The sequence below is a fragment of the Lepus europaeus genome, chromosome 1 (genome assembly GCF_033115175.1).
Source record: "Lepus europaeus isolate LE1 chromosome 1, mLepTim1.pri, whole genome shotgun sequence".
NCBI lineage: Eukaryota > Metazoa > Chordata > Mammalia > Lagomorpha > Leporidae > Lepus > Lepus europaeus.
In genome coordinates, this window is record NC_084827.1 from 3,413,105 (window position 1) to 3,440,301 (window position 27,197).

The window sequence follows — 27,197 nt, forward strand, 5'->3', positions numbered from 1 at the left end:
GCCTTCGACTTCCTGTTTCCTCTCTCGGGAGCCGCGCTTCCTGCGTGCACCGGAAGTGATCCTCGGGCTGGAGGCTGTCGGCTGGAGCGCCGGGTGAGGGCGGGCGGAAGCGAGTACGCGCGTCGAGTGCGGGGGCTGGGTCCGTGTCCGGCTGTCCCCGCGCGGCAGAAGCGCGTGCGGGGTGCTCCCAGCCCACGTGCGTTGCTGGGCGGGAGCGCAGCCTTCGGGAGAGCGCGCGCGCGCACCTGGCGGGGAGCCCGGGGGTCCCCGCGGCGCCTTGGTCTTTGCCGACGGCAGCGGACGCAGCGGTTTTGGTAGCGGCGGGTCCGGACTCCGGTCTGCCGCCAGCCGTAGCCGTGTGTGCGGGGCGGTCTGGGCAGTGCGGAGTGGGGTCCGGGCTCTGCGCTGAGCTCGCGTGTTGGCGGGGTTCGGGAGGCCCGCGGGTCGGACCGACAGCCCTGTGCACGGCTGGGGGCACAGACCCGCCGGCGTGTATCCCAGTGGGCCGGGCCGGGCAGCGCGGCTCTCGCCGTGAGCGGTAACTCCTGCCCCTGTCTCTCCCTTCAGGACGGCACAGAGGGCGGACCGCAAGGAGAAGCCATGTTCCGAAGGCCTGTGCTACAGGTAGCCGCCGCCGCGGACCAGCGTGGAGATGCGGCCGTGTCCGCCCCGGGGGAGGCCGCTCGGAGCTCGCTGCCCACCGCCCGCCTGTGTCCCCTCCTCTAGTGGGGCGTGCGAGGGCACTCTGCCTTCCCTTCGCTGTTTGCCCAAGTGCTCCGGTTGATCCGCGCAATGGGGATCCGCGTTTAAGATTGTGTGTGTGAGGGCTGTGGGTGCCGTGAGGGCCGTGCGTGCCGTGAGGGCTGTGAGGGCCGTGGGTGCCGTGAGGGCTGTGGGTGCCGTGAGGGCCGTGGGTCCCGTGAGGGCCGTGGGTCCCGTGAGGGCCGTGGGTGCCGTGAGGGCTGTGGGTGCTGCCCTGACCCGCGCCCTCCATCAGCGATGCTCCCCCATCTCCCTGGGCGAGGCACTCGCTGTGTCCACTTCCCTCTCACTCCCCGCAGCCATGCGGCCAGCCTGTGCCAGCCACTCTGCACGCCCGTAGAGTCTCCCTCAACACCTCCTGATGGAGAATCCGCCTTCCGTGGAATTGTTGCCCCACCCTGACCTCGCTGGAGCCCACCTCACCTTGTACACACTTCTCACCTACTCTAGTGGGTTGAATGTGAAACACAGGAGAGCCACAATTGTCAGTAGTGTTGCAACTACAGAAGTCCTTAACACCAAATAGGAGTTAACGGTTTAATTTTAAAAGTATCAGGTTAAATAATACTTTCCCTAGTTTTATTTTTCTAATAGGCCTTGATTTTTATGTGCACAAAATAAGACTTTTCTATTTTATGAGACTTACAAACTTGGGCTTGTTAGAACAAACTAGTGCGTTTCTGAGATTACGGCACAAGTGCTGGTGGCAGTTTGGTTCTGTAGTGTGCCGGAACCTGCATCTTTTTTTTTTCTTTTTTCTCATCCGCCCTGCACCCCTCATGTTGAATGACAGCCTTGTATGGAGTCAGCCGTGCCCAGAACAGCTGTGTGTTCCTGCCTCTGGGAACCGTTTCTCTGGTGAATGGTTCGCTCTGAGTTCTGGGTGCAGATGTGTGGCCTCGTGTCTGACGGTTCGGGAACACAGTGTCCTCAAGAGGCAACAGAGGGCAGGGGAACAGCGCTCCGAGTGTCAGGCAGCCAGGGTTTCCAGGCGCGGCTTACTGCTGTTTCCTGCAAGCTCATGGGCAGGCTTCTCCGTCTCTGAACTTCAGTATCTTTAGCTTTGGATAGTGATATTTTATCACTTCTAGTGATATAAAATACAGTCTGAGGATTAGTTGCTAACAGGTACAGCACCTAGCAGCTGCTTAGTGATGAGAGCTGAGTAAGCGCTGTTATTATGAGGCCGGGACAGCCACATCTTTGTACTTAAAGAACACGTTTGTTTATGGTAGACTATTCACTGATCCTTTGAAAGCACAAAATTCCCCATCAAATAACTATGGACTCTACTGGGCTAACCTCAGTACAGAGGCTCTCTAATTTTTTGCAATAGCCTTGTCGAGAGTATATGTTACTCTCATCACTTTTACTCATTTTGCTTTTTTTTTTTTAAAGATTTATGTATGTATTTGAAAGGCAGAGAAAGATCTTCGCATCCACTGGTTCCCTCCGAAAATGGACACAACAGCTGGGGCTGGGCCAGGCCAAAGCTATGAGCCAGGAGCTTCTAGGTCTCCCACAAGAGTTCAAGGGACCAAGCGCTTGGACCATCTCCCACTGCTTTTCTCAGGCACATTAGCAGAGAATTGGATTGGAAGTTAAGCTGCTGGGAACTTGAACCAGTGCCAGTATGGGATGCCAGCCCTAGAGGTGGAGGCTTAACCTACATCACAGCCCTGGCCCTTCTTTTTTATTTATTTTTTTAAATATTTATTTGAAAGTGACAGAGGGAGAGACATCTGCTGGTTTACTTCCCAGGTGGCCACAATGGCCGGGCCTGGGCCAGACCAAAGCCAGGATTCAAGTTCCTTTCTAGTCTCCTACGACAGGGGCAAGGGCCTGAGTACTTGGACCATCATCTGCTGCTTTCCTGGGTCTGCTGCTTTCCTGGGTTCATTGTTGGGTAGCTGGACTGGAAGTAGGGCAGCTAGGACTTTGACTGGAACTCAGATATGGGATGTTGGCCTTGCAGGCAGTTGCTTAGCCTGCTTTGCCTCAATTCCAGTCAGTACTCATTTTTAAATGAAATAGGTAGGCTAATCATATGTGAGGTGTCCCTGGTTCCTTATGAGTTCAAAAGGAGCAACCAGGGGAAGGGAGCCACTTGGACTCTGCAAGTTTTACCCATAGGGACTCTGGCTTTGGTATCTGTGTCGGAAAAGTTGTTTATGTAATGAATATAAGGAATGTGTTTTTCTTGGAATTTCGCCCATTTCTCATTCTCTGTCGTATATGCCTGAGAGGGAGGCTTAAGCAAAGGCTTTACATTCTGTATATTCTAACAGTTGTTGGATCCTTGTTGTTTATGTTGGTGAATGTGTTTATCATTGCTCTAGTGATGGACTGAATGTGTACCCACCTTAAGTAAATCTAAATTTCTTAATTTTTAAAGTCTCCTATAACTGAAATGTGGTAGTGAGGTATCAGCTGTGTATGTTTAGAATAAGATAGCAGCTTGTCTGTTCTACTGGATGTCCGTAGTCCTTGCTTCTTCCTGTGTCTTCGGCTAATGGAAACTGTAGTTTTTAATCCTTGGCAGCAGTTCTTAAGCGCAGTGGTTTATATGCACTGTCATACTCTATTATAAAGCTAGTACCATTTTGATTTTACCTTTTTGTGTGCAAATGTAAAAATGTCATAATTGGAAGCGGAGCAAGAGAAAACTGTTCCTTTGTTCCTTGTTCCACAGAGGAAACAAGAGAAAATGGTAGACTAACTCTTGTGCTTGTTCCTTAATACTTCTTGTGCCTTTGGGCCTCTGCAGTAGGCTGCTTCTAAAGCGTTTTCTTGGTTGTTCAGGCACTGTGTGCTGGGAGGACTTGGGGAGAGCTTTGCTTCTCTGGAGCCCAGGGGAACTACCGACTAAATGCTGAATGAATAACCGAAGGGCTTCATTTGCGTTTGCCTTTGCTAAACAGTTCAAGCTATGATGATCTTTTGTTCTCTTCTAGGTGCTTCGTCAGTTTGTAAGACATGAGTCTGAAATAGCTAGCAGTTTGGTTCTTGAAAGATGTAAGTATCTAATTTCCAAGTTTGAAGTGTTACTTTTAACAATGTGCTATGCTCTCAAGTGTGCTGGAGCAGAGGTGTTCTGGTTTAATTGTGTTAGACGTCATGTCTTTGGCTTGTCTCTGCTCCTTAAGTCTTGGCCTCGCTGCAGTAGGTTGCAGGTCCTAGTATAAATGAGGCCTTTCTCCTCATTAGCCAGACACTGCTCATTCTTCTCCTTGAACCTTTCCAGGTTATGTTATGTGAGGCTGAGATTGTGAAAAATATTGTTGCACAGAGATATTTCAATATTCTTAAAAAGATTTTTGGAGCTCATATTTGTTGTATTAGTTTCACAGACATTGTTAAAAAAGATATTGTGAAAAATAATTTAAGATAGGGGCTGGCATTGTCGTGTAGCTACCTGTGATGCCAGCATCCCACACAGGTGCTGGTTCGTGTCCTAGATGCTCTACTTCCGATCCAGCTCCTTGGGATGGCCTGGGGAAGCAGTGGAAGATGGCCCAAGTGTTTGGCACCCTGCTACCCATGTGGGAGACCCAGGTGGAACTCCTGGCTTCAGCCTGGCTCAGCCCTGGCTTTTGTGGTCATCTGAGGTATGAACCAAGAGATGGAAGATTTCTCTCTCCCCCATCTTCTCTGTAACTCTGACTTTCAAATAAATAAACCTTAAAAAAATTTTCGATAACATAAAAAGTTTGTTTTGTGGGGCTCCTTTCTTATGACTGTTTCCTCCTTTCTTGGTAACCCTCATTTTTCCTCCCAATCTCCATTTATTTACCCCATTTACTTATTTCTGATTTTATAGAACTTTTTTTTTTTCCTTCTGATTTTATAGAACTGGGTTTTGCTTAACACAGAGGTTAAAGTTGAAGTCGTGTTTGTAGCTATTCCTTTTCTGGATGTTTCTCTGAATCTCGGATATGGATTTTTTTTTTTTTCTTTTATGATTTATTTGAAAGGCAGAGTGACAGAGAGAGGGAAAGACAAAGATCTTCCATCTGTTCCTTTACTCCCTGAATCACTAATGATCAGGGCTGGGAAGCCAAAAGGCAGGGGCCAGGAACTTCATCCTAGTCTCCCACATGGGTGGCAGGGACGCAAGTACTTGCTGCTTCCCAGGTGCATTAACAGGAAGCTGGATTGGAAGTGGAGCAGCTGGGACCCGAACCATCACTCAAGGGATTCCGGTGTCAAAGGCATCAGCTTAACCCACCGCAGCACAATACCGGCCCAATCAAATGTGAATTTCTTAAGTAGGCAATATGAGCTGCTGTAACAAAATGCCATAAACTGGGTGGCTTAAATAGCAGACGTTTATTTCCCACAGTTCTAGAGGCTAAGACCAAGATGAGAGTCAGCGTTGGGCTCTTGGACAGGGCTCTCTTCCTGATTTCTTACTGTGTCTTCACATGGAGAAGAACCTGGCCTCCTCTTGTTGCAAGACACCAATTCCAACATAGGGCCCTCAGGACCTCATCCAAACTCAGTAACCCCCCAAGGCCCCATGTCACATGAGAGCTTAGGGATTTTCAGGGGATAGCTAGTTCTTAGCAGGCCCTCAGTCTCATTGTATCTTCACATTGCATTTCAGCTCTGAATCGTGTGCAGTTACTGGGGCGAGTGGGTCAGGACCCTGTCATGAGACAGGTGGAAGGAAAAAATCCAGTCACAATATTTTCCCTAGCAACAAATGAGATGTGGCGATCCGGGGATAATGAAACATACCAAATGGGTGAGTATAAACAGCTGGGGTCTTAATTTTATCAGCAGGGACTAGACATTGTTTATTGCCAGTTATCTGAGTAAAGATAAACCACTTTTAGACAGGTCTGTCCTCTCAGAAATTACGATACTGGTTTTGCTTGGCATGTCACCTGCTGCATTTGTGACCATGTCTCCTATTGTGATTTAGGTGACGTCAGTCAAAAAACAACGTGGCACAGGATATCAGTTTTCCGGCCAGGCCTCAGAGATGTGGCCTATCAGTATGTGAAAAAGGGGTAAGTTGAAGAAGGGTCTTTGGGATTGGACGATCGAAAGGACTGGTAGCAGTGTTCTAATAACAAGGGCTGTGTACCTACGCCTTTGTCCCTCAGTACTACCAGTTATATTAAGAGGTACGTGAAGTTTACAGTAACAAACGCATGACCTGTTGCTGTGTTCGTGACTGGTTCAAAGATGTGTAAAACATGGCTTCAGCCTTCTAAGAGCTTGTAATTTAGGTTGAATAAGTTGTATACCTATAGAAGTAGTTGAGGCACGAAGGAAGGCGGTGTGTGTTAAGTACCATTTGAGCAAGGAGAACGTGTGCGTTTCAGGAGTTCCTGTCCCTCCTTGGTCAGAGATTCTGAGGGGATGTTTTGGCACCTGCCATCCATGTAATGCCCTTATCAGTGGATCTGGAATCTTTGAAACCTGGTACGCTGAGTTATGGTAAAATCCATAGTAGAGCTAGTTCGCTTTGGGAATATTTGGATGGATTATGAGTAAAGGTGTCTTTTCCAGACTCCTAGAAGGGCAAGTGTGTGTTTAATAGCACTTGCATTAATAGTTATACATTTAGAACTGTGATATTTTGTAGAAATAATCAAAGGCTGGTGCTGTGGTGCAGCGGGTTAAAGCCCTGGTCTACAGTGCAGGTATCCCATGTGGGCACCAGTTCAATTCCCAACTGCTCCATTTTCTTTTTCTTTTTTTTTTTTTTAAAGATTTATTTATTTATTTGAAAGAGTTACACACACACACACACACACAGAAGGGGGGAGGTCTTCCATCTGCTGGTTTACTCCCCAGTTGGCTGCAACGTCCAGAGCTGTGCTGATCTGGAGCCAGGAGCTTCTTCCGGGTCTCCCATGTGGGTGCAGTGTTCAAGGACTTGGGCCTTCTGCTGCTGCTTTCCCAGGGCATAGCAGAGAGCTGGATCAGAAGTGGAGCAGCTGGACTCGAACCGGCGCCCATATGGGATGCCAGCACTGCAGGTGGCAGCTTAACTGGCTATGCCACAGCGCCTGCCCCCTGCTCCACTTTCGATCCAACTCTCTGCTATGGCTCAGGAAAGCAGAAGATGGCCCAAGTCTTTGGGCCCCTGAACCTGCGTGAGAGACCTAGAGGAAGCTCCTGGCTCCTGGATTCACATTGGCCCAGCTCTGGCCATTGCAGCCACTTGGGGAGTGAACCAGCAAATGGAAGATCTCTCTCTCTCTCTCTCTCTCTCTCTCTCTCTCTCTGCGCCTCTACTCTCTGTAGCCTTGCCTTTCAAATAAATAAATAAATCTTTAAAAAAAATCAAAACATTTCATGAAATATATTTCCACAATGACTAAAATTTCTATTTTTTTTCAATATCTCCATACCTTTTTTCAGATATATCCCCATTACCTTTTGTATATGAATATGTTCATATATGAGGGGTCATTTTTGAAAATGCATATTATGAAAAACTATGCATGTATTTCAGAAATGCACCAAAGTAAACATTTGAATTCCATTTTCCATGAACTTTTTTGAGGTAGACTGGTATATAGATCTATTGATTGATCTGTATGTTTTCTTAGTACCTGATCATTACGTTAGTTTGTCTTTTTTTTTTTTTTTTTTAAGATTTATAAAGATTTATTTCTTTGAAAGGCAGTTTCGGAGAGAGTGAGATCTTACATCTGCTGGTTCACTCTCTAGATGGCTGCAATGACTAGGAGACCCCAGAACACCATCATGGTCTCCCACATGTGTGGCACGGATACCACTGCTTTCCCAGGCACATTAGCAGGGAGCTGGATCAGAAGTGGAGCAGCCAGGATTCAAACTGGCACTCATATGGGATTCCACTGTCGGGGGCAGCAGCTTAACCTGTTGTACCACAACACTGACCCAGTTTGTCTTTCTTTTTTTTTTTTTTTTTTTTGACAGGCAGAGTTAGTGAGAGAGACAGACAGAAAGGTCTTCCTTCTGTTGGTTCACCCCCCCAAATGTCCGCTGCGGCTGGCGCACCATGCCGATCCGAAGCCAGGAGCCAGGTGCTTCCTCCTGGTCTCCTCTGTGGGTGCAGGGCCCAAGCACTTGGGCCACAGCAGAGAGCTGGACTGGAAGAGGAGCAACCGGGTCAGAACCGGTGCCCCAACCGGGGCTAGAACCCAGGGTGCCGGCGCCGCAGGCGGAGGATTAGCCTAGTGAGCCGCGACGCCAGCCCAGGTTGTCTTTCTTTATTGTGCTCTGCTGGTGGACTCTGCAAATTGATGCCATTGTGGCCATTTTCTACCCTTTGAAGTCGTAGTTAGGACTGTCATGTAGTTCAGCTTTCTAACTAGTATGGAAATAGGCCTGGTAATTAGCTCTGAGCAATAAGCTGAAAACTTCGATTTGTAATTTTAATTAAGTCACTTGAGAATAATATCATGAACATCACTGTTTAGAAGGGAATCAGTAAATGGATGAAATCAAATCTGTTAGGGATTCCAAAATTGAAGGTCAAGGAAACTGATACTTTGGAAATCATTCTTAGAGTTAAAATTTCTACTTAGTTGTCCTTCCAACTCTGTGGTCCTAAAGGTTACTTTTCTAAGTTTTAGCTTAAGATTTTGAACATCTTTTTAAACTTATATAAAGAAAACAGTTGAGAGGTGGAAAAGTTGTCATTTTTACCTAGATTTGCCAAGTTTCTTTATACATTTTGTTTCAGTACTTTTTTTTTTTATAAGATTTTATTTATTCGAAAGTCAGAGTTGCACAGAGAAAGAGGGAGAGAGAGAGAGAGGGAGAGGTCTTCCATCCGATGGTTCACTCCCCAATTGGCTGCAACGGCCGGAGCTGTGCCGATCTGAAGCCAGGAGCCAGGAGCTTCTTCCAGGTGTCCCACGTGGGTGCAGGGACCCAAGGACTTGGGCCATCTTCTACTGCTTTCCCAGGCCATAGCAGAGAGCTGGATTGGAAGTAGAGCAGTTGGCTGGAACTGGCACCCATGTGGGATGCTGGTGCTTCAGGCCAGGGTGTTAACTTGCTGCGCCACAGTGCTGGCCCCTTATTTCAGTACTTCTAATTCTGAATTTTGAGAAATGGTAGCAAAAATGAGGTATGATTACAAATGTCCTTTGTAGTGTGTACTTCTTACTGCCCTGACCCGTTTCTCTTCTGTCAAGCATATAGAATCTCCAGATTGACAACAGTAAATTTTCTTTGTGTCAGGTCTCGAATTTACGTGGAAGGGAAAGTAGACTATGGTGAATACATGGATAAAAATAACGTGCGGCGACAAGCAACCACCATCATCGCTGGTAAGGCGCCTGCTCTTCTTCACTTCTTTCTCTTTCTTTAAAAGCTCGACTGTGTTGTGAGTAACTTTGAGCCTGTCGCCCTATGCTGTCAGGATCGTAATACAGCTCAACGGAAGAATTCTGACTCGGGTTTTTCTGCTTACGAAAAATTTGGACTTTTATGTGTTTTTGTAGAAAAGTGTCTTCATACTCAATTTTAGTGCATAAGTAACCTCGGAGTAGAGTATGAAATTAAATGTCCGTGTGAATCCCTGTTGTTGAAAATCAGAAAAACTTGTAGTATCTTGTTGAATGACCTAAACAGAGGGAGAAGTGGATGCCAAGGTAAGAGTTACACTGATGTGAATGGTAGTAGAGATGGGCGAGCTCCCAGCATTTGGCTTCATCATTTATCAGCTGGTGGCCAGTGTTGGGTCATTTATGCGCCCAGCCACTAGTCTTCTACCTGCATTATTTTGAAGTGAGTTCCAGATACTATGTCATTTCACTGGTAAATTCAGGTAGGTATCTCTGAAAGATGAGATACCTTTTTAAAAATATAACTCTAATACTATTACCACATTTAATTTTACAAAATGATTCTTATATTTTTTCAAATATAAAAGTGTTTATAAAGTTCCTTGATTACTTCATAAATAAGTGTTCCTACATTATTGCAAACATACAGTCATTACTGTTTCCTGTATCTTTCTCCTTCAGCCATATACTCACCCTACTACATTGATAAATTATAATTTGTTGTAAATGATATGCTTTCTTTCTGGTGAATTTCTTTGGAAGTATATTGACCTTGAAAACTAATGTAGATCATTTCCTACCCTACGTATGTTCTGCTCTAAACCAAGTTTGTAGGCAAACGTTGGATTGTTGGGATGGTTAGGGTCTTGTGTACCAAGCCAAACAGAAGCATTTCAGATTTGCTACCAGCTTGATTTTTTTCTTGTCACAGTTTTCACTGGTGTGGCAAGTTAACTGTAGTTTTATGACTGATAGTAAAGTGTCATAAATTTGAATGGAAGGAAATAGACTTTAACTTGGTTGATCTGTTTTACAGGATTTTTCTTTCCTAGGGATCATAGTGTAACTTTAAAATAGCCACCAGTGGATGGCACTCTTGGCTTTGTACATAGTGATGGAAATTTTAGTACTCAGTAACCATTCTGCACCAGAGTATTGTTTTTGGAAGAGTACAGTCATGAACAAATAGAGATTATCTGATAACAACTTTGTAGTTGTACTTACCTCTTTGCTTGTCCTCAGGTAAATTTCTGGAACAATATTTTAATAGCAACATCTAATTTTTTTTGGGTAAAAATCCTTGCTCTGTAATATATATACCAAAATGTATATACCAAAAATGGGTATATATAAGTTACTGTTTTTATGTGAGTTCTTAAACTTAAAACTAATAAATGTACCTTTGCAAATAGGGCCGTTTATGGGCCCTGTCCCTTCCTCCGTGGCGCCAGCGTGTGGCATGTGCGAGGCTGTGCTGCCTGGTGTCAGGACATGTGCCTGAGCATTGCAGGCGTCCACATTGCTGACGTTCCGCAGGAAGTTGATGTTGAGAAGACTTTAGCTGAACTGTCTTCAAGGACGGCAAGAACGATCTCCTCTTCTAATAACGTCTGAATTGTTGGACAAGCAGCCAAAACCAAGCTTGTAGCTCCATGTATGCCTACTGTATATGGCTCTCATGAGCGGAACAAAACTTATGGAATATTTGAACATTCATCTAAATTCTTAGTCAACAGCGTGGTATTAGAGGGGAATTATTAAAGGAAGTTATGCAAGAGTTCTGAAAATAGTACTTATGCTTGGCTTCTTTGCAGATAACATCATCTTTCTGAGTGACCAGACGAAAGAGAAGGCATAGCATGGATGATTCTTCTTTGGCCGTTGTTTGGTATAGTCTTATTTCCAAATCATGTATAGTCTTTATAGTTTCTAAGGACAAGAATTAAAACACTGTTTTATATAAAATGAGTGATAATGTTTTTCCTGGCTGTCATTCCCTGTCCCCTTTCTGTAGCTCCTATGTGTCCGACATTTGTTCTCTTATGGGTGGTGTCTTTGCATAGGTATATGGAATAGTGTACTTACATGTTCATCTGTGTGTGTCGTGCAGAGGGATGAATGTCCTTAGGGAAGTTCTCCTGTCTCGTGCATGCTGTATCGCAGTATTGGTTCACCCACTAGGTGTTTACTGAGCGTCGCTGTATGTCAGACATTTACCCTGTGTTGTGAATATTGATGTTCTAATCTCCCTGTAGCATTGAAGGCAAGTACTGAACCTTCTCTGTGAACTTGTACCTTAACCAGTGCTTTCCTCAGAACAGGTGAATGATCCCAACGGGATGTTAAACTTCATCCCAAATTGAAGGGAGTAGCTGTACAGTGTTAGTGTCTAACCTGAGTGGCCTCAGGCTAACCTACCTCTTCACTTCTTTTGTTTTTCACATGATCTCTTGTTGCACACACACAGGTCATTATGTATACACAGTTACTTTTTGTGTTGCTGTGTTCAGTCGTAGCAGTCCTTTATTCTGCATAGGCCGCCTGTCTCCAGCTTGGCTACTACTACTGTTTCCTCAGGCTCTGTGTGCCATCCTCTGTGCCTGAGTGTGGTACTGTGACTTAGGTCCTGTTGGACTTCACCATTGTCAGAATTCATGTGCTCTATTGGCCCCTGACTTTTGTTTTCCTTAAGCATTTTCTGCATACCTGAGCACCTTTTTTGTATTTACTGTGCACTTTGGTGAGGAAGGATGGAGTACCTTAACTTCTTCCTGTCCTTACTTAGGCATCATAGAAAATGACTGCCTGTCCCTCTGTCAGCAATCTTTTCAGCAGCTGAGACTACTGATCAGCATGTCAACTCTTGCTGAGTTCACACGCTGTAACTGTCTGGTGATGAAGTTCTCATTCCTATGCAAAATTTATCTTTATGTTTTGCTTTAGCAAAACAGCTTTTATACTGAAATGCTGAAAGAGGTATGCACATTAGCATTCCAGTGAAAATAGGGTGATAAAATCTGCGCTTTGGGAAAATTGCAGGGTGAACGAAGGTGCTTGGTTCCCGACCCACACAGTTCTGAGTCCAGGACACGTGGACAGAAAGAGTATGTCGTGCTCCTTTCCAGACCCTCCTACTGGACATTGCCTCTCAGCTGTGTGACCCTGGAAGGCCGGGAGGCTGCGACAGCCGACTTTCAGAGTCGGGTGGAGTCCCCAGCAGGTGTGTGATTTTTGACAAACCTAATGGCCCAAACCAGCAGATTTGCTGGAGCATAAACTCTGGCCTCCCCACATAAGCGGCCCCACCTGCCTGAGCTCCCCGGCTGGCTTAGGCACAGAATGGACTTGTGGAACCCGACAATAGCAGTACATTGTAGTGCTCTTCTAACCCAGCTTTTGGGTCTTGCATTTCCCTTTTTGATGTGATTGTGTCAAGAGTCACCCTGTAGAAAAACTGCCATGTGGCTTTGATTTCTGGATCCTTTGTCACATGGAAAGATGAGTATGACACACAGAGAAGAGGGAGAAAAAGTGTCAGACGTGTGGTGTTACTGTATTTCTGAAAGCAAATTATAATTAATGTAAATGTGTGCTTAGAAAAGTCTGGAGGAGAGGCTGTGCTCATCTCTAAATGGGGGTATTATGTGTATTTTCCTTATTTCTTTACACTTTAGTTGTTTCTGCAGCACTGAGCATGTATTACTTTTATAATAATTAAAAACCTTTTCATTTTGGAAAAAATACCTTTTCATTATTTCTGAACTAGGCTTACTTTACTTTTTGGCTTTCAGCCGGCAGTGTTTGATGTAGTGGAAGTAAGCAAAAAAAATCTTTCATATCTTTTTCCCAGCCAACAGCATTTTAGCATTTTAGCATCTTGTGCTTGTGTACTTCATTAATTTCTTAGTGCTTTAAAGACCTGCCTATGTGAGATCCACTGAATGCTGCCAATATAGTTCCCAAAGAGTCATTGGTTTTTCAGACAATCACGGGAGGATTAGTCCCGAGCCACCACTGTAGACATGTGTCTGTGTCTGTTTGGGGAAGTATGTATTTTGCAGGGATTCTTGTCATTGGGAACTGGGTCACCCTGACCTGTACAGCTCCTGAAGGAGAATGTGTTGGCAGTTTCGCTGTGTGCCCATTGGTGATCGTGCATTTCTTGAAGGTGGTTACCTCTATTCAGATTACCCTCCTGTCCCCATCCAGCTCCACCGAGCACACCGACACCATCGGTCTTTGCAAATGTTTGTAGACTGAAACTTTGGTAGGCAAATGAGGGCAGGATCTGGAGTACATGCTTTCAACACTGGTGGGAGTAACAGCAAGAAAATTATTGCAGAAAAAGAAATAATCCAAGGTTAATGAATTATAGGAAAATCTCGAGAGGTGACTAATGGCTGACACTTCTTGTGTGCTTACTGTGTGTCAGGCACTAGGCTGAGTAATTATTTCTATTAACTTTTATCCTAAGAAGGAGGTCCTGTTATTGTCACTTTACAGGTGAGGTAAACCAAAACCGAGAGATTATGTAACTTGTCAAAGTCATGTGGCTCGTGAGATGCACACCTGGAGTTTGATTCAGGTGTGAAGTTTGCATTTTGCTTTCTGCCCACTGCTTGCTTCCAGTTGCACTCATATTTCTACCCGCCCTGTGTATCCACTGTGACGTTACCATGCAGAGTGTATCAGAACCACACTGGGACTTGAATACACACTAGATACTTGTTAGGAGAATGAGAGAAGGGGAAATGTGTCCACCTTGGGTACTGAGAGGTCCGGGAACCAGGTGCAGCACTGAGGCCTCTCTCACTGCTGGTCTGCCACTGCCCCAACCCCACAGTCCACTACACTCAGGATACTGCGTAGCTTCTTAGGTTGTTGCTAGCATGCAGCCATCAGTAATGAAACTTCCTGTGTTCTTATTCTTCATCCATTGGCTCTTTGCCACATTCTGGGGGTGGGGTGTTTTACAGGCATCCCCTGTTCATATTCAGTTTCTCTGCCCTACCTGTCATTTGGGAAAAAAGTGATGTATAATAATATGTCAGAGTTCAAGCTTTTAATTCAGACAGCCTGGATTTGAGTCCCTGCTGTTCCTTCACCAGCCCAGTGACTCTGGTGAGTTATTTTTCTCTGCCCCAGCCTTTTCTGGTTTTGTTTCCCTTGAGTTCAGCATGGATGATGGTACCTACCTTACAGGCCTACTATGAAAGCACAGTAAACAGTACCGTAACTTAGTTAGTGCCTAGTAACAAGTACCCAGTACATGTTGGCTGTTATTGTGGTAGTCGCTGTTTTACAAGATGTATCTTTCAGTCACTGTCCCATCTTACCAAACTTCATAGGGTATATTTGAGCATGTTCATCGTAGAATAGTTTATTGTATTTTATGGTTGGATTGAGGTCTGTGGATGCCTGAGTACTTCACATTGGTGGTGTTTTTAGTCTTCCATATATATAATTATCTGGGTGCCTTTTTTTTTTTTTTTGACAGGCAGAGTGGATAATGAGAGAGACAGATAGAAAGGTCTTCCTTTTGCTGTTGGTTCACCCCCCAGTGGCCGCTGCGGCCGGCGCATTGCGCTGATCCGATGGCAGGAGCCAGGTGCTTCTCCTGGTCTCCCATGCGGGTGCAGGACCCAAGCACTTGGGCCATCCTCCACTGCACTCCCGGGCCATAGCAGAGAGCTGGACTGGAAGAGGGGCAACCGGGACAACCTGGCGCCCCAACTGGGACTAGAACCCGGGGTGCCGGCGCCACAGGCGGAGGATTAGCCTATTGAGCCGCGGCGCCGGCCTTATCTGGGTGCCTTTTTGAAGTTCAAAGTCGGTTGGATGTCTGCTGTGTGTTGTACTCCCGTGCAGATCCTGCATTTGGGGGTGTTGTGCTGAAGATTTCGCAGTTGACGATGGAGGTTGGATGGGGAGGCTAAGCAGAAGCCTCTCGGTGTGATGTGTGAGGAATAGCACAGACGAGAGCGGCTGGTTTTCACCAGAGGAAGTACGTGAAGGAAGACCCAGAACCAAGTTTATGAGGCAGAGAGAGAGAGCATGTGAAAGATGAATCTGGGCTAGAGAGCTTGCAGAGGCTCTTGGCAGTGCGGAGCCACACACGGGTGGAAGACAGGGCTGTCTCATCAGAACTGTGCCTTCTCTGCAGGAGAGTGACATAGTGACAGGTCGGGAGAGGGAAGGCCTAAAGACAGGAAGCTGCTGTGATAGTCCTTGAAGGTCAACAGCATGGGGAGGAGAGGGGCCGTGAGGGGCACTTGGTATTCAAGTTGATCCGTCAGATTTTGTTTTTATTTTATTTGAGAAGCAGAGAGAGATCTCTGTTGGCTCACTCCTCAAATGCCTGTAAAGGCTGGGGCTAGAAGCTGGGAGTCCAATCCAGGTGTTCTGTGTGGGTGGCAGGGACCCAGCTACTTGAACTGCAACCTGCTGTTTCCCAGCATATGCAGGAAACAAATCAGGAGTGGAGCCTGGACTCAGACCCAGGCCTCTGGTATGGGATGCAGACATCCCAGGCAGTCCTAACTGCGGGGCCAAATGTCCTCAACATGGGTGAATTATAAACTTTCTGGCTGATATTTGGCAGAATGCTGACCTTATTATTTGAAGTCAAAGAGACATTAAAAGAGTTTTTTTTTTCTCCCTGCAAAACGCATACTAAATGGGTTTTGTGAGATAATTTTCAAATTTTGTTAGGATTCCAGCTTCCTGTTCTGGAAATCGCATTAAGGGACAGATTTCCAGTTGCCTACCTGATTTAGGATGTCCCTGGGACTTGTTACAATCACAGAGATTAGATGACAGACATGGACACAGTACTTGCAGTTCTTGCAGGGCCATGTGGGGAGGCAGCAGGGTTGGTCAGGAAGCAGAAGGACAGGGGGAAGCAGAGGCCAGAGCATGTGTTGTGATTTTCATAGCAAGCTAAGTAAGTTTCGCGTGCTCTGGGTGCTGGGGTTGAGTCCCGATGCTCCGTGCCAGCCTGGGGGTGACTGAGATTGCAAAAAGCAGTGGCTGGGAGGTGGATTCGGGGTTGGTCGGTTTGCAGTCAAAGGTGTGCCCTCAGACAGGTTTACTAACCAGGAATTCTCTAACATTGGGAGGGGCAGGCCTTCCCTTGGTCCCCAAGATGACAAAGCTTCATACACTATGAAAAATAAAAATGGAGGCCTGGGCCTGCTGTGTGGGGCTCTCTGGACACAGGGCCTCGCTCCTGCTCTGTGTCCTCTGTCTGCCAGCTTCTGCCACATGGCAGCCCCAGTGGCTGGGTGCAGGGAAGACCTGCCAGCACCATGGAGGACGAGGTGTTCTGCGCCTACAAGAAGGTGGACAAGATGGTGAAGAAGAATGTGGCTGGAGCATTGGATATGCTGAAGGAACTTAAAAATATTCCTATGACCCTGGAATTATAGTCCATGAGAATCAGAATGAAGAAGTTAATCTTGAGCAAAGTCTCTCATGGAATCCTGGAAAAAGCTGTCCAGGGAGCCATCCACAGACAAAGACCTTGAAGAGAAGAAAGACTAGCTACCTCACAGGAGACTAAGTAACCCCAGGGGCAGCCTGCGCGGCAGGAAGGTGAGCAATGCTCCAGGTACCTACGGGCACCGAGAGCTTCTGGTTCCTGCAGTGAACGTGGGGGAGTGCTGGCCGGGGCTCTCCGAACAGGAGACCATATGTTGCTATTGGAGCTGAGGAGCAACAATTGGGGTCTGAAATTGAGGAAGCTATAAACCAAGAAATAGGAATACAGACAGGAAATTCAAAAATAGAGTGCAAAATAGGATATCCAATCTTTTTAAAGATGCAGAAAATCCAAATTTAAGGAAAAATGTATTGTGTGGTAATATTCCTCCTGACTTATTGGCTAGAATGGTGCTAGAGAAATTGGCTAGTGACGAGTTCAAGGAGATGCAGAAAAACTTGGCCAAAGAAGTCATCAGAGGACATCAGGTGGCCAAGACAGGTGGAACCCAGACTGACTTGTTCACAAGTGGCAGGCGTAACAAGGACTACACCTACACTCAGGTGCAAACCCATAGTACTGAAGAACAGGTGACCAAATTTGTTGTCTGCAACGAATGTGAAAATCTACGGAAGTTATGTTAAGTTGGAAGAATTGGCAAAATATCTGGACCGTTAAGAAAACAGATTTTGTAATTCGCTTTAAAACTGGGCCAAGCAACTGGTTTACCTGTGAAGCAGATTTTTAAAGCAGCACTCATCTCTGAGATGTCCACAGAACGTCCCTTCCTTACGGAAGATCAGTAGGGTCACCATATAATGACTGTATGGCATCTGTTTTAGAACTTTTTCTTTTTTATAAGTAAATTGATACTAAACTTTCATCAATTAAACGTTTGGCAATTTAAGTTTTTTTTCTCCTTAAAAGATCCTTTAACTTCTGCAGCAGAAATTTTCTGTCACTCTGTTAACTCATAAATAAAAATGACATTGTTTTCTGTTTTGGCATGTACTTATAAGAACTATTAAAGGAAGATAAAAGTTTACCAGATATGGTGTGCATTCAAATGATTCTTGATCAGCTTATCTAAATTATATGTAATATTTTTACTAGCATATGAATTTGACCATAAGCCTGGGATAATTAGATATTTTGCCTTTGTAACTAATTGTGATCATCATTTCTTGTAATTTTTTGTACATGTGTATTGTTCTTAATGGATTTTACTTTTGGAAATATGCCTTGACTTTGTTGAAATCAGTTTGATTTTGTTATTTATTTACCTGTTTGACCTTGTAGTGTATTTTAGTTTTGTAGAAAATTGCTGTTGTAGTCTAGTAGGATTTTCATGAATGCCGTCACAGGCAAAGAACAAAAGCTTCTGACGAATTTTTCCCCTTCATAGGAAGACATACTAAGAAGAAAATGTTATGTTAGTATAGTAAACAGCTCATGACTTAATTTTGATTTGGACATTTACACTGACCAAGGATTAAACATAAGGATGGTATAAATCAATAAAGCTGTGACCTTTCGATATAGAAGTTGCTACAAAGTATTTTTGTCCTGAGTCTTATTTACTTTTTGTTACATGATGATGAATAAGGTTGTTGAACAAACTGAAAATATGGACTATTGCAAGTAGTTTTATGATACAGATCTTAAAATTAAGTGGTACTTTCTGTTTATGTGTGCACCATTTGTTCTGGTCGAAATAAGAAAAGTGTACCCTAAAGTATGCTTGTTCTAGCACAAGTTAAGGCCACTGTGGCAAAGTGTGTGTCACTGTGCTGGAGCTGCAGTCTCTCAGACATGGGCAGGAAGACCTCGGTGTGTGTGCTTTGCACTCTCCTATGCCCTCCTTTTCCCATTTCCCTAAGTACAAATCATTTTGATGTGTTACAGAAAACATGGAAAGGGCCCACCAGGGCATCTCTACTTTGTCAGATCACAGGTGAATCTTTTATCATTTTAAAAACAAGGTTTTGGCTGGTGCTGTGGCTCACTTGGCTAATCCTCTGCCTGCGGCGCTGGCACCCCGGGTTCTAGTCCTGGTCGGGGCACTGGATTCTGTCCTGGTTGCTCCTCTTCCAGTCCAGCTCTCTGCTGTGGCCTGGGAGGGCAGTGGAGGATGGCCCAAGTGCTTGGGCCCCTGCACCCTCATGGGAGACCAGGAGAAGCACCTGGCTCCTGGCTTCGGATCAGCACAGTGCTGGCCGTAGCGGTCATTGGAGTGAACCAATGGAAGGAAGACCTTTATCTCTGTCTCTCGCTTACTGTCTATAACTCTACCTGTCAAATAAAAAAACAAAACCAGGTTTTGACAGAATGAATTTAAGAAATAATAAAGTAAAAATATCCCACTTTTAAGTGATCCATTTAAAAATTTTTTAATTCAATGAAGATTCTTGTTATTAAAAAATAAATAGGGCAGGCGCTGTGGCATAGCAGGTAAAGCTGCCACCTGCAGTGCTGGCATCCCATGTGGGCACCGGTTCAAGTCCTGGCTGCTACTCTTCTGATCCAGTTCTCTGCTATGGCCTGGGAAAAGCAGTAGAAGATGGCCCAAGTGATTGGGTCCCTGCACCCATGTGGGAGACCCAGAAGAAGCTCCTGGTTGCTGACTTCGGATCAGAGCAGCTCCAGCCATTATGGCCAACTGGGGAGTGAATCAGTGGGTGGAAGACCTCTCTCTCTCTCTCTGCCCTCTCCTTCTCTCTCGTTGTAACTCTGACTTTCAAATAAATAAATACAGTTTTTAAAAAAATAAGATCATGACTGTTTCACCACCTAGTAGCCACTGTTATTTCTGTATTTAAGAACCTGTATTTTATTGGGGGTGATAGTGTGTCTCCTTTTCTGTTAGGGCTTACCAGGGGTCTGTGGGCAGAAGTCATTTGGTGATGCTTCCAGGAGGGTTCTTCTGGGAGCTGTCCATTGAGAGACTCATCGTTTGCACTTCTCCAGGCCTTCATCTGCTGGTTTTGTTATTTTCTGAAATGTATACATGATGACTGAGACTAACTAACCATGGAGCAAGAGCCAGTCTGGAGGATGGAGAATGGAAGAAGCTGGGGTCCGTGGCCATCTGGGACTTTGAGGCCAGTTGTGGGCATTCTGCCTCTGGATTTCTTTGAAGGACACAAATAAACAGCTTTCTTGTTTAAGCCACTTGTGTTTTGTTGTTAAACCTAATCTGTAGAACTTCACCCATTATCTTACATTATCTCCATGTACACATCAACTTTCTACACTTTTCCTTATATGACCTTTTACTTCCAGTTGAAGTCAAGTCTTTTGTCTATTCAGTGCTTCAGATTTTTAAACCAGGCATCATAAATTTGGAGAGGGGACTGAGACTTTAAAAATAGACAAAACCTGGCCGGCGCCGCGGCTCAATAGGCTAATCCTCCGCCTGCAGCGCCGGCACACCAGGTTCTAGTCCTGGTCGGGGCGCCGGATTCTGTCCTGGTAGACCCTCTTCCAGGCCAGCTCTCTGCTATGGCCCAGGAGTGCAGTGGAGGATGGCCCAAGTGCTTGGGCCCTGCACCCCATGGGAGACCAGGAGAAGCACCTGGCTCCTGGCTTTGGATCAGCGCGGTGCGCTGGCCGCAGCACACCAGCTGCGGCGGCCATTGGAGGGTGAACCAATGGCAAAAGGAAGACCATTCTGTCTCTCACTGTCCACTCTGCCTGTAAAAAAAAAAAAAAAAAAAAAGACAAAACCTTAGCAATTAACCTCAGAAAGAGTGAACGTAAGCATATTTTAAAAATCAAGTAAATATAATTTTGCTTTTAGTCCCTAATGAGTGCCTTTAATTAATAGCCCCTGTTAAGTGACATTTAAGTTAAGAACAATAATGTTATTTTGCTTCCTTTGGCTGGGTAGGAGACTCAATATTATCTAGGGTGGGAGCCTTTTTAAGTATAACATAGTTTTTAAAACTTATTTGAGAGGCAGAGAGAACTATCCTGATTCAGCCCACCTCCTCACCAAATGCTGTAATAGCTCCCAGGCAAAGCCGTGAGGCCTGGAACACAGTCCAGGAATTCCACATGTTTGAGCCATCAATGCTGCCTCCCAAGGTCTGCGTTAGCAGGAAGCTGGAATCTGGAGCCGGAGCCGGGAATCGAACCCAGACTCTGATGTGGGCATCTTAAAAATGGTGTCTTAAGCACAAGGTCAGATGCCATCATACATGTTTTTGTATATAATGTATATAATATAATGATAGTGCATCATTAGATGTATTGGTCTACTTGGGCTACTGTAACAAAATACAGACCTGATTGACTTAAACAACAGACAGCGATATGTAAGATTTTGACCCTGATCCAATAGTACTGCTTCAAGGCCTCATTTTTTCTTCTGTGTTTTGTGAGACAACATCATAGGTGATCTCTAAGGTCTTTGTTTAAGACAGAGAATTCTGAAGCCAGACTTCCTGGACTGGAGCTCCAGCTCTGCCCCTTACTAGCTCTGTGATCATCTTGGAGCCTTAGCTTTCTCTACTTAAAAAATGAGGACAATAATAGAATCTACCTCATGTGCTGAAAATGAAATGAATTGGTACAGAAACCTTAAAATGGTGTCCAGCACATAACCACCATGTTACCCTCTAGCCTACACAGTGTTAACATTGTTGGATAAATCATGCCCATTATCCCTTGGATTTTTGTAGTGTAGGGAATTCCCTTTACTTGCCTGCGTGAGTGCACTCGATTTCAAAGACCTGTCTCAGGAGTAGCTGCTTCGCCTAGTGGTTGTGCTCTCCACATCTCACGTTGGAGTATGTGGGTTTGATTCCTGGTTCTGACTCCTGACTCCAGCTTCTTGCCAAGACAGACCTTGGGATGGTGGGCAGTAGGTGATGGCCAGTTTCCTGCCACCTGTATGGGAGAACAGTTGAATCTCAGGCTTCAGCTTCAGCCTGGCCCTGGCCATTATAGACTTGGGGAGAGAGCCAACAGATGACAGCATGTCTCCCAATCCTTTCAAATAAATAAATAAAAATATGTACATAAAGAAAAGATCTCAACAGCTCTTCTTTTAAGCTTATAACTACTCCAGACGGAATTTGTTTCCTTCTCTTTGCAAACACGTTTTAGCATTGGTCACATCATTATGTGTGTGCGTGTGGCTTATAAGACCTTGATTTATTGCACCTTGCACAGTGCCTGTCAGTAGATGCTCAAGAAATTATATGAATAAATGGTAGATACAAGAATAGATCTAGCATCTAGGTCCCTTATTTTTTCCATTGTTAAATTACCTGAAGCCTAATGGTAAAAAATTAAGACTTCAGTTGAACACAAAAGTGAAACAATTCTGGATTTCAAATTTTCTAGGAAATTTGTATATTCAATATGTACATTTCAAAATAGATTCTACCATGTCCCCAGGACAGAGCCTAGGACTTGAATATCCAGTGAATAAAGTAACACACTTTTGAGAATGAAAGGGGCACTATTACTAATTACTTGAAGTGACAGGCGTGTATTAGGACTACCCTGGAAAACTGGGAAGTAACGATTCATATAGGAAATTGCTGCATTGAGAAACGTACAAAATGACCCTAGTAGTTCAGTGTAGGTTGCCTGGACAATGAGCTGGGTGGGAGGAGAAGATTTCTTCCAACAAAAAGTGCTTCCCCTAAGCTCAGTTTCCCATAGAATTCGTGACTCCTTGCAGTGGGAATTGTAGCATCCCTTGGGTTTCATGGTCTGAGTTGTTGGTGATATTCCAGACAACTGTTATTTTGTGGCAGTAAGCGAATTGTGTCCTTACATGGCTGCTTTTACAGTTCGGAAAAGGACAGCGGGGAGGAGGGAATACTTCCATTGGTACCCATCAGTGCACTGGGGAGGATGGAATACTTCCAGTAGTACCCATCAGTGCACTGGGGAGGATGGAATACTTCCATTAGTACCCATCAGTGCACTGGGGAGGATGGAATACTTCCATTAGTACCCATCAGTGCACTGCCGGCCCAACAGTTACCCTGGTCTTTGTGTGTAACAGGATGAGGAAGAACCATTCCTTCATACTGTGGACTGACATAAGCTTCCTCGACTCAATTACGGCTTATTCCTTAGTATAATCCATCCATGTGATATTATAAAATTTACCTTAAATCCTGGTGCACAATAGGAGGATGCCTAGAAGAGACTTTCAGGATACAATATAAGAAGTTTGTATTTTTTTGGAGTAGGAAGCTATTGAAGTATCCTAAGTAGCAAAGTGAGATGGTCAAATTTACATTTGAAAAGTTTATTTATTATTATTTGAAAGGCAGACCTACAGTGAGAAAGAGATATCCTCTATCTGCTGGTTCACTCCCCAAATGCCCTCAAGAGCCCAAGCTGGACCAGGCTGAAGCCAGGACCCCAGAACTGCCTCAGGGTCTCCTGTGTGGGTGGCAGGGACCCAAGTACTTCAGCCATTGCTTGCTACCGTCCAGAGTACACATTTTCAAGAGGCTGGATCAGATGTGGAGCCAGGACTCAAACCAGGTACTCTGATGTGGGATGCAGCTATCCCAACCAGCAGCTTACCTGTTGTGCTATAGCACCTGCCAGAATTAACATTTTAAGATCTTTCTTGTGGTATGTAAGGATTTTTGTTAATGGAGGAAAAGATTAGAAGTGGAGAAAAGGGAAGTCATTGAGTAGATCAAATAAAAGATGATGGGCAGCTTGGATCAGGATGCAGGCAGTGGAAATGGGAAATTGAAGACGGACTTTGTACTTAGTGAATCAGTCACTGATGCATTGATGTAGGTGGATGAGAAAGGGAATCATCAAGTTCATAGGTGATGGCAGATTTTAGCAGCTAGATCATGTTGCCGTTTGGTGAAACAGGGAATATTCAAGGTGAGAAGGGGTAATATGTGTTTTTAAATGAGAATAAATTGAGATGCTTGTTTTGGACATGGTAACTCTGAGATGGAAGGAGTAAAAATAATAGGGCTAGTAAAAAGGATCAAACATGAAATGGTATGTGAATTACATTCTGATGTGCTGTATGTTCTTAACTTTCTCCTAATATAGAGATAGAAGTGAATTATTGTGTTTGTTCTCATAAGGGATATAAAAGGTATTAGGAGATGAAAAAAATCTCAGTCCATAGAATGAGGCCATGATACAGTTGAGCAGGGTGAAAGGTAGATTGTGGGGTATACCCTAATGTCCAGTTACTACTGTAATTATACAGCACAGGGTCAGGAAGCATTTGGGCCAAGTGGTTAACCAGGCCTGGGAAAAGCTGAGGGTCATTAATGCGGACTGCGTTTATTCCTGAGTGTAGTCCACGGTGCTCCATAATCATATCGCATGCTACATAATGCCAAGATCACTAAGGTCCACCTGGTTCAGATGAGACTAAATCTCACTCTTCAGATTTGCCCTCTGTCACTCATGAATTTTTGAAGGACCTAAATGTATGTCCTTCTGTCATTGGATAATGTTTCTGAACTGACTGCCTTTCTATCTTGACGACATCGATTTCTTTCTCCTTCAGGTCAATGTTTTAAAGTGGTATTTATTATAAGTCATTGGTAGGTTATAAAATCAATTATGTATGATGTGATGCAAGCAGCATTGAAAATATAGAATAGGATAGAAAATGTTATAGTAGCACTCATGTAGACAGGGGACACAGAGTCTTAGGAAACCTTTGTGTTCTCAGAATACATTTATATATATTGTATATGGAATCTATGCATCCATTCAGATTCTGACACACATACATGCATGTGTATACATGCACATAGCCTTATAAAAAGTATTGTTGGTCATGGTCAAAATTTGTAAGATGTCCTTAGGTAAATAAGGCTTTTTAAATCAGTAGATCTGTATGTGATCTCTGTCAGTCTGAACTACTATTGATTTATCATTACAGTGGTAATGTACCTGGAAAGCCCACAGTTTGATTAGCTTATTTGCTGTCCTCCTTATTGTTACTGCACATATTCTGATAATTCATCATTTCTGATGATATGATTCACTAGTGGAGAATTATTTGGAGTCTCTGCATGTAACACTCTTAGGCTTATGCCTTCTAATTTTAATCCTGGACAAGTGGCATTGCATTTTTAAAAATTTTACCAGGTGGTGGCTTGTCTTTCATGCTGGAATTCTGATATTTTCCCTTTTCTGTTTATATCTCTTAAGTTGTCCCTCCCAAAGAACAAAGCTTCTAGCTCTTCTGAGTGACTCTGTCCTTCTTCCTTTAAAGTACGAGCCACCTTTCTGTTCTGGGTGACTCCATGCCCTACTCCTTTTGAAATAGACTCCAAGTCCACCATTTTTGTGACTCAAATCTCCAGTCTCAGTGTGAAACTGGACACTACTCTATTTGCATGTTAGCAAAAAGCTGCTGTTCATAGAGGAAACGTGACAATCCATGTCATCTGTGAAGAGGACAGGGCCGAAGAAGATTCATTGAACAGCACTCTGGACAGACTAAGTTAGGCGGAGACAAGAGACAGGTACTGTGAAACAGCAGGGTGAAGAGACTGGAAGTTTCAAGTCAGCAAGGAGATTACGTCTATCCACAGAGAGGCCCAAGAGCAGGCAGCCTCGTTGCTGACATGCTGGGAGTCATTGAGTGGCTGTCACTAGTTCTGTCGGTCACTCAGTTCATTGTGGGGCTGCTTGCCAATGGTTTCATTGGGTTGGTCAACAGCAGCAACTGGTTCAAGAGCAAGAGCATTTCTTTGTCTGATTTCCTCATCACCAACCTGGCCTTTTCCAGGGTCATTCTGCTATGGATTTTCTTGACCGATGGTCTTTTAATAGTGTTCTTTTACAGGGCACATGACTCGGGGATAATGATGAAAGTTATTGATATTTTCTGGACATTTACAAACCATTTGAGCATTTGGCTTGCCACCTGTCTTGGTGTCCTCTACTGCCTGAAAATTGCCAGTTTCTCCCACGCCACATTCCTCTGGCTCAAGTGGAGAGTGTCCAGGGTGGTGGTGTGGATGCTCCTGGGTGCACTGCTCTTTGCCGGCAGCAGTACCGTGTCTCTGGTCAATGAATTCAAGATACATTCTGTCCTCGAAGAAGCTGGTGACTCAGAGAACGCGACTGAACTCACTAGGAAGAAGAAAGGAGAATATGAACTGATGCACGTTCTTATGGCTCTTTGGTACTCCCCTCCTTTGATTCTGTCCCTGGCCTCCTACGTTTTGCTCATTCTCTCTCTGGGGAGGCACACACGACAGATGCAGCAAAATGGTGTCAGCCCCAGAGACCAAAGCACTGAGGCCCACAAGAAGGCCATCAGGATCATCCTCTCCTTCCTCTTCCTTTTTCTACTCTACTTTCTTGCCTTTTTAATTTTATCCTCCAGTGATTTCTTACCAGGAACTAGGGTGGTTAAGATGATTGGTGAAGTGATCACGATGTCTTATCCTACTGTCCACTCCTGTATTCTCATTCTAGGGAACAACAAGCTGAAGCAGGCATTTATGGGGATGCTCCGGTGTAAGTCTTGTCCGCTGAAGCCTGGATCTAAGGGATTCTGTTTCCCTTAGAGGGCGATGGAGCCCAGGAGTCCTGTGGCCTGGCTCAAGTCTGTTGGGTGGGATCTTCCTGACATTCCCATGGTACCAGTTCTGTAACATCAGTAGGAGAGAGACACAGCTTGCTCTGCAATGGTTGCTTTGGAGGGGGTAAAACAGTCTTTGGGAATGTCAAGGTAATGAGAACACTGTTGCTGTCTAGACATGGAGCTGTATTTTAGTAACCATCAGGTTAGCTTAATGAATTTTAGTACATTTCAACTTAAGTTTGGTACTAATGTAAATAAAATAGAGACTTTAGTTACAAAAGCTTTGTAATGCTCTAGATGTGGGTTTGAATTCTGATTGTGTCAATTTCCCAAGGTTTTGGCCTCGTGTGGATTACTTTAATTGCTTGTCTGATTTTTTTCTTCCATGATTTTAATATAACATCAACTTCATAGAGTAATAGAGAGTCAGGAGATAATATTTTAGGAAGTGTGTTGTGTAAAATGCTTAATAAGTGAAGGCTATTATTGTAACTAACAATCATGGAGCAAGAGCAATTCCCATATAATACCAGTTTCTGCTACCCATTGTGTGATGAAGAAAGCACTGGAATGAAAATCAAGACCTTTGGATTCTAGGTTCTAATCTACCCTTGCACTTTATGGTCATTTTGTTAAAGTAAATTTACATTTTCTAAACTGGGCAAAAATACCCAACCACTTTCTTCTTCTTTTTCTTCTTCTTTTTTAAACTGAGATGCTTATTTGTTTTTAATTTACAGAATCTTACTGAATTTAATGTAAGCAATTTCATAAGTTGATCAATCTTATTTAAATTGAAGTACATTAGACACTTATTTACTTCCTGTCATTGAACAATTTTGATGTTAGTGGGAATATTTTTATTTTATATTAAATTTATTTTATATTAAATATTTTTATTTTACATAAAAAATTCTCAAACTTGTGTATATATTCAGTTTGGACAGATATTATTTCTGATTCTGTGTTTATAACAATATTTTGACTCTCAAATGTAGAGTGTTATGACTGAGAATGTATTCACTGAAGCCAGACACCCTGGGCTCAACTCCTGGCCAGGGACCTTGGGAACTGAGTGACCTCGTGGAAGTTTCTT

The 27,197-nt window shown here is 44.2% G+C and overlaps 2 protein-coding genes and 1 pseudogene across 4 annotated transcripts; all 3 read left to right on the plus strand.

Annotated features, from left to right (window-relative positions):
- The first annotated feature begins 45 nt into the window (after positions 1 to 45).
- SSBP1 (single stranded DNA binding protein 1) lies at positions 46 to 19,709 on the plus strand. Of its 3 annotated transcripts, none has more exons than XM_062187897.1 (8): positions 46 to 93; positions 568 to 624; positions 3,717 to 3,777; positions 5,369 to 5,509; positions 5,690 to 5,777; positions 8,956 to 9,044; positions 10,877 to 10,950; positions 19,510 to 19,709. In XM_062187897.1, the coding sequence occupies exons 2-7, from the start codon at positions 601 to 603 to the stop codon at positions 10,918 to 10,920; spliced, it is 447 nt and encodes a 148-aa protein (XP_062043881.1). In that variant the 5' UTR covers positions 46 to 93; positions 568 to 600; the 3' UTR covers positions 10,921 to 10,950; positions 19,510 to 19,709. The 3 variants fall into 3 exon arrangements, with proteins under 3 accessions (XP_062043881.1, XP_062043791.1, XP_062043784.1); XM_062187807.1 differs by lacking the exon at positions 19,510 to 19,709 and adding an exon at positions 12,102 to 12,189; XM_062187800.1 differs by lacking the exons at positions 46 to 93; positions 19,510 to 19,709 and adding an exon at positions 113 to 196 and having other exon boundaries at positions 10,877 to 12,095.
- LOC133757142 (transcription elongation factor A protein 1-like) lies at positions 12,867 to 18,596 on the plus strand (annotated as a pseudogene).
- A 5,424-nt stretch (positions 19,710 to 25,133) lies between the features above and the next one.
- On the plus strand, positions 25,134 to 26,084 carry TAS2R3 (taste 2 receptor member 3). The gene has a single exon (XM_062194568.1). The coding sequence runs from the start codon at positions 25,134 to 25,136 to the stop codon at positions 26,082 to 26,084; it is 951 nt and encodes a 316-aa protein (XP_062050552.1).
- The last annotated feature ends 1,113 nt before the right edge of the window (positions 26,085 to 27,197 follow it).

What these genes read in the sequence shown, in the direction of transcription:
- SSBP1 (XM_062187897.1), top strand. Translation starts at nt 601, where the DNA reads ATGTTCCGAAGGCCTGTGCTACAG. An exon ending in CAGTTTGGTTCTTGAAAGAT is followed by an intron (nt 3,778 to 5,368) that starts GTAAGTATCTAA and finishes ATTGCATTTCAG; the next exon opens with CTCTGAATCGTGTGCAGTTA. An exon ending in AGCAACCACCATCATCGCTG is followed by an intron (nt 9,045 to 10,876) that starts GTAAGGCGCCTG and finishes GCTTCTTTGCAG; the next exon opens with ATAACATCATCTTTCTGAGT.
- TAS2R3 (XM_062194568.1), top strand. Translation starts at nt 25,134, where the DNA reads ATGCTGGGAGTCATTGAGTGGCTGTCACTAGTTCTGTCGGTCACTCAG.